Below are 11,437 nucleotides of genomic sequence, written 5' to 3' on the forward strand. Positions count from 1 at the left end.
TAGAGTGAAAAAAACAATGATAAATGAAGAAGAAGAAGTACCATAGTATTCACATCTACTTAAAAGGAGACTCTGACCCTCAATCATCTTCAAATCACGAATAACTATCGGAAACAAGTTATTTTCTTGTTCATCTTCACTACTGACAATCTTTTCTAACACAACTTTCTCTTACCATTAATTCCTCTTTTATCTTCTTTTTTGGTAATAATCTTCAAATCTAGAAAAGAAAATACAAACGAAATTACTGAAAAAGAGTTTACACCATTGATGAACAAAAAAAAAAGTATGTCTCACAGATGTCTACTAAGCTATTTATCTTCAATAGAGAGGTAGAAAATGGGTAGTGGTGTTGGTGGTGATGGTTGACTGGGTAAGATTGAGAGAGACAAGGGAAGATGAGTGTTTAGCAGAGAGTTACTGGGGAGAAAGGGAGGCGGAGAAGGGAATGGAAAAAGTTACAGATAGGTTTATGGGTTTTCCTTCTCTTATGAGACGAGGCATCGATCTCTAGATGATCGGACGTCTAGGAAAGTATCAGAGTTTTAGTCACGGTGCTTCGTGATAGACGAATGTTAACTTCAACACAGGTTTGGATTGTCGATCACGATCTAATGTTTTAACTTTATTACCACGTGTAAATGCTCAAGAATATCTAACGGTTCATATGGCTAGTGCATCTTTATGGCTTTTCAGCCGTTTTATTTTTATTTTTCCGTTTTTTTATTTTAGTAAAATAAGAAAATTCTAATTTATTCTATTAACCTAAATATAGTGTCTACCAAAATGTAACCAACTGGATTATATTATAACAAAAAAGAAAATGCAGTGTTTGGACACGTTTGAACAATTTTCTCACACACACCACCTAAAACCAAAATGCAATTGCTGAACAAAAACTGCAAAATGCAAGCCTGAATTTTTAATATTTGTATCTGTACACGTTCTGAACTGAAGCAATCAATCACAACATTTTAAAACCATACCAAGTACAACATTTGGCTTTAGCTCTTTCCCAAGGATTTTCACTCTTCCGGTGCTCGACGTCACATAATAACCTTGCATGTTGTCGCTCTTCCTCTCATGCTTGACCCTAGGATTTTCACTTCTGCAACTACTATCGTTATTACTTAGTACATATGGAAAAAACGACTATCACATGAACTGACCTTACAATTTATAGTAGCACTGCTGCTGCTATTGTTGCATGGTTCACTTCTCAACATGTCTTTAACCTGACCTCGAGCAGCAGAGGAGGTAGCCTAATATAAAGTAGTAAGGATGATAAGAATGGAACCATTAAGCCAATTGTTGTTAGCAGTACTAGGAGTATCTGTGAAAAATGACCTGCAAGGATGGCGCCCCTTGTATAAGGTCGTTAATTAACCTTGCGTCTTCCATTGTCACTATAATTCCCATAACTTTGGTTTGACGCCTTATCTTATTTATATCGACTTAATCTAGTAAAAACTAATTGATCTTATGCATGATTATGTCTAATCACCAGGACGTGTGTAGGAACTAAGTACATCCTACAAATATCACCTTCGCCATTATCAGTAAAGATATAGAACGAAAATTAGTCATGAAAATCACCACAAAGAAGTACTTATATAGTCATTACCATTGAATGATACCTCTCAACTGGCCAATAAAGAAGTACTTATTTAGTTCCATCTGGCCAATTAAGAAGTACTTATTTAGTCAGGAATAAGAGCAGCTAAACATGTACCTTCAAACACATGATGCAATACTGTGGGATTGCACAAAGCACTATCGGTTAGATAGGTGGTGTCAAACCTCGAAGAACAACTGGTGTTCATTCCAGGTTGTAGGGGGGAAAGCTCCATATGAGGGTTTTAGATTACGTGAAAGGCATGCATCTTCCGAGAAATGCACCTCAATCAAGTATGTAGACAACTTGGCCACACCAAGATGTGCCTTTTTTGACATTTTCAAAAGCGACTAGGCCAATGGTGACGGGTATACACCAAACAACCTGCACATTCGTAAAGTACCTTTAGATTACTCATATCCGTAAACAACTATTAAATTTACGCAAATTTACTATAAAAAATCCTCTACACCACGGTAATTCAATAGCGCATAGGCCGAAACCAACAAAAAAGTCGGACTAACTTTCATCATCTGAGTTGCCATTGTTACTAAATGCAGCCCACTCGGCACAATTGTCTATTCCATATAAAAAAACAGAATTCTACACCCACCGAAGATTTGCACCGCAATGTGTACTTCGGAGGAATCCAACGATCCGTGAGCGGCTCTACACATTGGGATAGGGAGTGGGGTAGGAATGGGCCCCACCCCACCTCTCACACGGTTCATCTTGCGGTGTAGAATCTCGGTGTATCAATCATTTTTGTAAAAAGAATATTTCATAAGTAAGAACATAATAAACGTTGGATCAGTGATTTTAGGAAATAAAATAAGAGAGTACCACGAAAATGACCAAAAAGACTCACATTAAGTAAACCATACACTATCAGCAATATCTGAACTTCTACTCATATATGAAGAATTCAAAGCCATTAAACCATATACTATCAGTAATATCTGAAACTCTAATCATATAAGAAGAATCCAAAGCCACTTTTCCGCTTCACAACATCGGCATATAGGTACTCTACAAAAGCAACAAACATGTGCACGCATTTGGGTGCATCCAAAATCAACAACACCTCTAGGTAAACTCATATCACCACGTACTTGAATATAAATAACTACATGATCCGAGAATCAGAGATCATGTGACTGAGCTATATCCAAGCAAGACTGGTTCCTGAAAATATGTACTAATAAATTTATCGGCACTTCATGTGCCTGCCTGTTTATGGATGAGCATATGGATGTATATTTTGATATAAAAGAATATAGGGAGTTTATGATGTTACATATTCAATACCTAATTTTAAGAAGAAATAGACTAATTAAAAATTCAATTGAGGAACTATTTTCCCAGTAGACCACATGGATATTAGATTACCTTTAGAAGTTGTACGCACAGCTCCAACAAAACTATTGAAGCATTTTCAACACCTTTCAGTTTTTGAGCCACCTTAATCAGTTTCATTCCCGTCTGAATCCAGGTGACAAAAACCATTAAACGTCAGAATAGTTTAAGCTTAGGGCATGGACATTACTTTGGTCTTATAAGTTATAAGTGTAACCGGCTGAATCGTATATATTAAATACGGTGTAACACGACCATTATCTCGTTCATATGCCACTCTTTTAATTACCCAATCTGGACTCATACCATAACCACAATCAGGGCCAAATCTAAGGTTTCTTAAATCATTTTCCTAATCATCTAAAATTGCTCTAATTATGTACAAAACGCAGGCCATATCCTGTTAAATCTGAACATCTATAGGGTATTAAGCAAATGAATTAATGACAGTTCACAGAATTATCAACTGGTGTTCAGCCTCGTATTTTAAAACATTTTGGACCTTAAGTAAACTCACAAGAATAACCCCGACAAATAGATAATCGGCTTAATGCAACAGAATTAGTTCGTAATTGAAAAACTCTATGCCTACTTAACCAAAAAACAACAAAATGAGTAAAAAATAAGAAACCCGGATCAGGAAAATTAGAGAAAAATAATCAAGCATTAATCACCTATAAAGTTAATAAGTTCATGCATTAATCTCCTATAGAATCAAGCAAGTATCTCGACACTGAAGTACCAAGTAGCATAAAAAATAAGTAAAAAAACCCCATGCCTACAAAACCAAAAAACAACAAAATGAGTAAAAAATAAGAAACCCGAATCAGGAAAAATAGAAAAAAAGAATCAAGCATTAATCACCTATAAAATCAATAATTTCATGCATTAATCTCCTATAGAATCAAGCAAGTATCTCGACACTGAAGTACCAAGTAGCATGAAAAAGATTTTCAATGTACATGATTTGGATTTTACCTAAAAGGGAACTTGTTGCAAATTATACACATGTAGATACCGAGAGGAGTTATCAAATTTCCTCCAATCATTATTTCTCTTCCCTTACATTAGTAGCTAAATTTTTGTGATTTCTAAAACAAAGGACCTTACAAATCAAACCCAAGAAACTGAACTTTACTTTCAAGTCTAACAAGACAGCATCACCGTCGTGCAACTCATGAGCCAATGAAAACTTTCTCCATCCTCCACTGATTCCATTGCTTTCACCAATGAAATTTGTCTCAAACTCTTCACCGTGTTCATCCTCTAACCAAATACACTTTGTTTCCTTGTTCAAGTGCTTGTTGCAGAATTCGGCCGGAACATTCTGAATTATCAAAATTTTTTTTACTTCAGACACACAAGAATGGATATTTGGAAAATAGTTTACGGCTTAATATCATGTTATAAACTTACCAGCCAGAATCCTTTGTACACATTGAATTCAACATCGACTTAAAAAAAGTATGGTGTCCATCCGACTCCAAGCGACCTTGTAAACTCTTAGCGCACTTCAATGCATCAGCGCGTTCTTCTTTAGTAGCAACTTTCTCGAAGAGTTGCCTAGTTCTGATCATTAGTTTAATGTCTCAGCACCTAATATATCGACCGGAATTTCGAAATACTAAACGGATGAAATAAACTCAAGCAGCTAATTTGAAATTTTACCTTTTACACGATCTTGCTCTTCACCTGTTGCACTGCAGACTATCGTCAACAATCTGAAACAATGACGGATTTAAAACTTGTTGCAATATAAGTTGTGATTTTATAAACATGGTAAAGAATTCTCTAGAGAAAACTAGAGCTAGCTAGGTTAATGTACCCCATCCGCATCGCTATGTTGTGAAGATTGCCTCACTAAATCAGAGCTTACGGGAGACTTCTTCGATTCAGATCTGCCTTCATTTTTCTATCATACAGTACATTTACAAAAAATAACTAAATGAATCAGACAAGCGCGCAGATTAAATCTTCAATTGTTACATCAACACGATTTGACAAACAAAACCTTTTAATCAAAAAGATTTGACAAGCAAAACTTACCAACACGGCAGAATTTTTTTTCACGATTCTAACCTGTCTTAGACTCCGAGCCTTCTTTGCAACACCCCATTCCTTCAGCATAACACATCATTAAAAAAAAAAAAAAAAAACATTTCAAAAAGCTCAACCTAATTAATATGCCGTCACGCAGCTAAAAGAAAAAAGAAACCATAAACAGCAACCATTAACTGACCGGAAATTGTATCTTGTTTTCTGCATAAGAGTTGTTGATGTTATCAACGTTTGCCATTAGAAAATATAATCTTTTATGCGAAAATGTGAAAACCTAGAATTTTGTAGGGTTTACTCAGGATATATGCTTCTTATTTGTGCAAGAGATGTCGTTTTAGCCGTTGTGTCCAATAAATTAGGAAAGCGTGGGATAATGGTTTGCTGCCAGTACGCCACGGTTCCGGATTGTCTGTTGCAAAATGTACCATTTTGACGTCATTTCCTGACTAATTTGAAGGGATTTTCTAAGAGAAAAATATGGATATTTGATTTTTCCTGTACTTTTTTCTACCACGAGCGTACTCCCCATGTCTTCAATATGTTTTTTCCGTTTTTGTTCATTAGTATTTTTTTTTTTTACTCAGGAAGGGCAAAATATATATTAAAAACATAGTAACCGCAAGGAAGTGGTATCCACGAAAGAGTTACAGCAATAACTTTATGCAAACAACCAACATGCATGGCTTGCTCTAATCTGTGCTTACGAAGATTATATCATCGTAAAGAAAAAAAAAAAATTGGAGTTCAAGCACCCATATGCGAGCATTAACCAATGTGGCATGTTGCACAGTGAGAGGAGCAAAAACAAATTGCACAGTTTCGGCCGCTAACCATCGATAGCACCTTTCCAGAAGGAAAGGGTATCGTATGGTCTAGATTAGCGACCGGGCATCAACTCATTGGCAATTGACGATCTTGAACCGCCAACAAAAGCTTAATATACAGTTGCATGAAGTCCTTATTCATTGATGTGGGACAATTTTTGTGTAGGTTAATGTTTCAATCTTATTGGTCGTTTTGGATAGACAACAATAAAAGGAAACCAAAGAAGACTGGGAGGATGAGTAAGAAAAACATTTGACGTAACACTAATTAAACAGATAATCAAACGCTTGTGAATTATTTACACTCGGGAGCCACCTGTAATACACTAAGAAAGCTGCAAAGGCGGTACAAATACACTAAGGACCGTCAGATAGTGCATTGGGTTTACAGTAACTTTATACTAGAATTACAACATACTTCCCTTATTAACGATGAGTAGTAGCTATTAGCCAGAAAGGGAAACGTACTCAAAGCTCTGAGTTGATATGCTAAATATGGTTTATTCTAGCGTAGACCTATGAGTAAACAGAAAATCAATTCTACTCAGTGTGAAGGATATAAACATTAACGTCCCTCAGTTTCTAAGGCCAATATTCCTCTGCTGGTATCACCAATTGTTGTTATGCTATCCGTGTAAGACAACAATTCTGCTGATTTTAACAACACCACGTTGACTTCTTCTCTGCTATTCTCTGCTATATCTTCCTCATCGTCCAAGACATCAGCGGAGGTCATCCGCATCAATCCATGTAGCACCATTGCTACTTCTTTCATAGTAGGTCTCTTTTCTCCCTTCATTCTTAAGCATTTTTGCGCTAGTTCAGCCATTTGTTCGATCTGTTGATTCCCATGTACACTACTGATCCGTTCATTATCATTCCTCACCAAGCTACTGTCGAGAATAGCAAACAACCTGCCGGCTTTAATTGAAGTAAGAAAATAACTTGACAAATTTTTATTTTCGTCGGTTCTCTCTGGTGAAAATACTGCTTTACTACCTGTTAATAATTCTGCAAGAAGAACGCCAAAGCTGTACACATCGCTTTTCTCCGTTAATAGCCCTGATTGATAGTAGTCAGGATCTAAATATCCTAAAGTGCCTTGAACAAGTGTACTTAACTGAGCTTGATCAGTCGGAATTAGCCTTGAAGCACCGAAATCCGCAACTTTTGCTTTGTAATCACTGTCTAGAAGTATGTTGCTGGATTTGACGTCTCTGTGAATTATGGGTATAATAGCTTCAGCATGCAAGTACGCTAATGATCCTGCAACTTCTGCGGCTATCCTTAAACGATCTTCCCATGTAAGAACCGCAGACCCTTCTCGGGTCTCATATTCATGTAAATGTTCGAAAAGAGTCCCATTAGTAATAAATTCATAAACTAGCAAAGGAACGTCGCTCTCAAGACAACAACCCAAGAGCTGAACCACATTTCTATGTTTGATTTGTGACAGAACAACAATTTCATTTATGAATTGCTCATTTTGTTTCTTGTCTACTGTTTTCGTCTTCTTGATAGCAACCACTTCACCATTTGATAAGGTTCCTTTATACACCGTGCCAAACCCTCCTTGTCCAAGAATTTGACTTTCGTGGTAGTTGTTAGTCGCCTTGCTTAGGTCTTTCTCTCTGTATATTGTGACAGTTGACCGCCCATTCCTTTCTCCGCTGGTAGCTGTATTACTCTCGATATCTTCTTCACGTTCCTTAAGAAGTCGATCCAAAAACAAACCACCATTTTGTTTATAGAGCTCCACCTTTAGTTTCATGTGTTTTCTTTTCCTATACGCCCAGTACAACCAGAAGCAAGTCACAAGTAGAAAAGAAAAGCTTATGCAGGCACCTGCATGCAATATAAATAATGAGAGGTTAGAAGAACCGTATGCAAGTTATTGGAAACTGGTCTAAAGAGGAGATGTTGTATAAAATATAGCGGCTCAACTACTTACCAATAACAATCTGGTAAAATTTACTCTGATCAAGTGGAAAGCAATCATATTCCAAGGTGCCATCATTTCTGAATATCGTTCGATACTCTTGACTGCAAGGACAGTTATAGTTCCCCATCGTATTTATGCAGATTTTACCTAATCCAGTACAAGGATTGTCATTCTTGCATTCATCGATATCTGTCCACAGAAAATAGGTGGTCAGTATTACTAGTTACATATTAATGCTGCAATGGTGAGTTTAAATTGTATCCGAGTCATCTGACAAATATTACCTTGGCAACCACCAGTAAAACTGTTGAGGTATGGATTCCCTTTGTAGCCTTGTGTACAATTACAACGATAACCTGGAGCAGTAGTACTACTGCCTTGTATACATACAGCATTAGGTCCGCAGGCATAGCTGGTCGAGTTTTTTACGGCTTCTTCGCAAGAATCATTACCAATGGTCCAATCAACCACCACAGGAACAGTTCCAGATCCATTGTTTTTGAAATCCTTGAGATAGGATGAAGAGAAGCTAAACGAATTTGCCTCAGTTAAAAAAGCATAACTACATGGATTGAAACCAAAATTCTTACGTTTGTCTACGATTTTGACTTTGGCCGCATATTTCATTAGTCCGGCTGGGATGGAGGCCTCACAACAACCGATACCAGAGCAAGACCCGTTAGTGGTGTCTTCTGTAGAATTGCAGACTGACATACATCCCGTACCGATACCACCCTGATTTAGTTCTAAATATGCCAGCGTGTTGCAACCGATAGCTATAAACTTGTTTCTTGTATTAGAGAAGATGAATTTTCCTAACCTTGCCGACGCGTCATAGGTTTTTACATTCTTATCCGAACAATCGCTGGCTATGTAAACTTCAACCGTCATCTGACCATCGGGTATTGATATATTTAAGACATCAAAGCCGCGACCATACACTGCTTTTGGGGGGTTGAAACTGCGGTTGCATTTAATTTCGAACCATGTGTCTAAGAAACAACCTTCACCGATACCAAATGGATAAGGTATGCTAACATCCCCGCACTTTTCTTCGCAATCAGGCTTGATAGTTTCTCGGGAAGCAGGGATTGGAAGTTCTGCAGATGCTAATTGCAGCCGCAGTAACAAGACGAAAAACTGAAACTTTACAAGTAAATGTAATAGAGCCATTGGTTTAGGAGTTTTTGGTAGGTTTACCGTTTGGGATTTTCTGCTTTCTGCCTGTAAAACCAGTGGTGTTTTTGTACTGTATTTATATCCACACATGCAGGCACACTAGGCATAGCAGCCACGAACTTCACGATCGCTTATCTTCTGAAAACTCAAGAAAGAATCCATGGTAGCATCATCCTTGGGCCAATGGTGGCCCCGGCTACCTCTCAAATCAAATTCGCTTTGGACTGAATAGTTGGATTGATCGATCAGTTTAGAAAGACATAATCACTACTTGTATTGTACTGCACTATATAACCATTTCATACGGCAATAATATTAGCCAAGCACAAAAAGAGAGACAAGTCAAGGAAAAAATGATGGCCCAAATTCATGTTTTCTCTTTCCTTAGTGATGAGAGTTGCTTATTGAATAACAGACTATTCGCCACACAAGGCGTCAGATCAGAAGAGACACAACTAGATTTCAACAAAAGGAAGGAAGAAGACTAGAAACAGCACAGGACACTATCGCGAGCACTTGAGAGCATCAGCACAAGTGATAATCTAGCCGGGGTCCATTAGAACATGTAGTAGTCCACATGATAACCTGTCGGACTAGAAGACTCACAGGCTCCGCTAACTTCGAGTCAAGCTAGGGTCCATCAAATACTAGTCAATATGATAGGGACTTGAAGACTAACAGAAGTCGTGCAAAGTAAAATAAATGAATGGGAATTCTGCTTTGTATCTCTTTCCGTTTCAAAATAATAGGCGTGTTTATGAGTAAATTTACACATAAAAAAGCCTATTATTTTGAAATAAAGGGAGTAGTGTTCTAGTTACCTAAAATCGATGAGAGGTTATAAGTGTTATTTTAGGATTTCTGAAGGTGAGTTATAGGAGGTTGAGTACGAACAGTCTTCATCTAAACTACGCACAGTAGAAGTTCAAAGACTGTTTTAGTCACAGGGAACAGGCTTAGCGTTGGTCTTAGGAAGGGAAGCAGATGGAGAGAGAGATTAGAGAACAAGTTATTGCTCTGAGAGGTTATGAAAAAGTTGTGTGTTAGCTTGGAAAAATAGAGGACCTATGTATAGCTGAATTTTTTAATCTCAGGTCGGTGAAGATAGGGATTGCTTGTCGCGCGGAGCACTTTTCCCGTCTCTTCATGAATAGATCGAGATAAACTAGGATGAGTTTATCTCGTTATTCCATCTCCTTTATTGTCTTCTGTGGTAAGAAATAGGGCGGTATTTCTCACACGTGTCGTAAACCACCAGACCAAATCCCTAATTGATATCCCTCATTTTTGTGAAGCTAAGTCAGCCTTTGTGATGATATGTTGAGAGAGAGAAATATTCTTTTTAGCCAGGTTTGCCAAGATAGAGAGATATTCTCTGATATGTGAGAATGACTAGGATGAGTCACATGAAAAGACACGGAATGCCTCATAAATCGTGTATAGAGTGTGAGAGAAGCTTAGGTTGAGATCCCTCTTTCCATGGACGGTCGCATATGTCACGTGGGGACAGTATTATTGCTCATGGTCCCTTTTTTTTAGCATATGGAGCTCACGGGAGCGTATCCACGTTTTTGGATAGATATTTACAATTCATGCCAAATTTACTAGATGTGAGTGTGTTTGAGACGGTGAGAAATATGTTTGAGCCCTAGGTGAGGCTTGTCCCTAAGTATCACACATCTATAAGACTCTCCAAATGAGCTGGCTCTGCTCGGATAAGGCCATTTGAGGCTTTGCTGACGCGACTGAGGCTATTTGAGATTTAACTGACGCGATTGAGGTTGTCTGACACGTGGATGACGCAACTGAGGCCATCTGAGACTTGGCTGACGCGACTGAGGCCGTCTGAGATTTGGATGACACGATTCAGTCTCTTCGAAGTCAGCTGGGACATGTTCGGGAGATAAAGGAAGCTTGAGAACTATAACTAGTCCAACATGTCAAAACATTCATTAGATCCATCAGTCACTTTAATGGTTCGCTTTCTGCATGAATATTTTTCTAAATTTCACCTTGTTTTCTATGTAATGGAATTTTTACCATTTGCATCTTAGGATGGTCTCGATCCTGTTTTACTGAAGACATTGTAAAAATGAGTGATATGCTTTCTTACCTAAAAGCATAATGGGAAGGGGGGTTGTGCATCTAGTAATTTAGAAAACACTTATTGAGAGATATGTCGTCACTTTTCATTCTGTCAATCTTTTTCCCATTTTCGTTCACTCAAATAAAGTGATATTTGTATGATTTCTTTCAAAACAATCATCATGTCACAACCAAAGTTTCCTTATGGTTATACCCAACGTCTGTATGAGTCAGTTTCCAACATTTCATCCTCGGAGTCAATATGAATTCAATAATCCAAATATTATGGTGAATTACATTGCACTAGATTGACTCATTAGTTTCTCTAAAATATATTTCCTTCTAAATATATTAGAGATTAGAAAAGATGCAATCAAT

The 11,437-nt window shown here is 37.6% G+C and overlaps 1 protein-coding gene across 1 annotated transcript; it reads right to left on the reverse strand.

Moving 5' to 3' along the window:
- Nucleotides 1-6,090: 6,090 nt before the first annotated feature.
- Nucleotides 6,091-9,006, reverse strand: LOC113322404 (wall-associated receptor kinase 2-like). Its single transcript, XM_026570488.1, has 3 exons — nt 8,080-9,006; nt 7,805-7,984; nt 6,091-7,698 (listed from the first exon to the last, which is right to left on the reverse strand). Exons 1-3 carry the CDS (start codon nt 8,966-8,968, stop codon nt 6,419-6,421), a joined length of 2,349 nt encoding a protein of 782 aa, XP_026426273.1. The 5' UTR covers nt 8,969-9,006; the 3' UTR covers nt 6,091-6,418.
- Between the last annotated feature and the right edge of the window lie 2,431 nt (nt 9,007-11,437).

Source organism: Papaver somniferum, chromosome 1 (genome assembly GCF_003573695.1).
Source record: "Papaver somniferum cultivar HN1 chromosome 1, ASM357369v1, whole genome shotgun sequence".
In the NCBI taxonomy this organism is placed as follows: Eukaryota; Viridiplantae; Streptophyta; class Magnoliopsida; order Ranunculales; family Papaveraceae; genus Papaver; species Papaver somniferum.

Excerpts from the sequence above, each read along its gene's own strand:
- LOC113322404 (XM_026570488.1), bottom strand. The coding sequence starts at position 8,968 with ATGGCTCTATTACATTTACTTGTAAAGTTTCAGTTTTTCGTCTTGTTA. Across the intron at positions 7,985-8,079 it reads TTTTACTGGTGGTTGCCAAG|ATATCGATGAATGCAAGAAT; the intron begins GTAATATTTGTC and ends TTCTGTGGACAG. Across the intron at positions 7,699-7,804 it reads ATTTTACCAGATTGTTATTG|GTGCCTGCATAAGCTTTTCT; the intron begins GTAAGTAGTTGA and ends TATTGCATGCAG.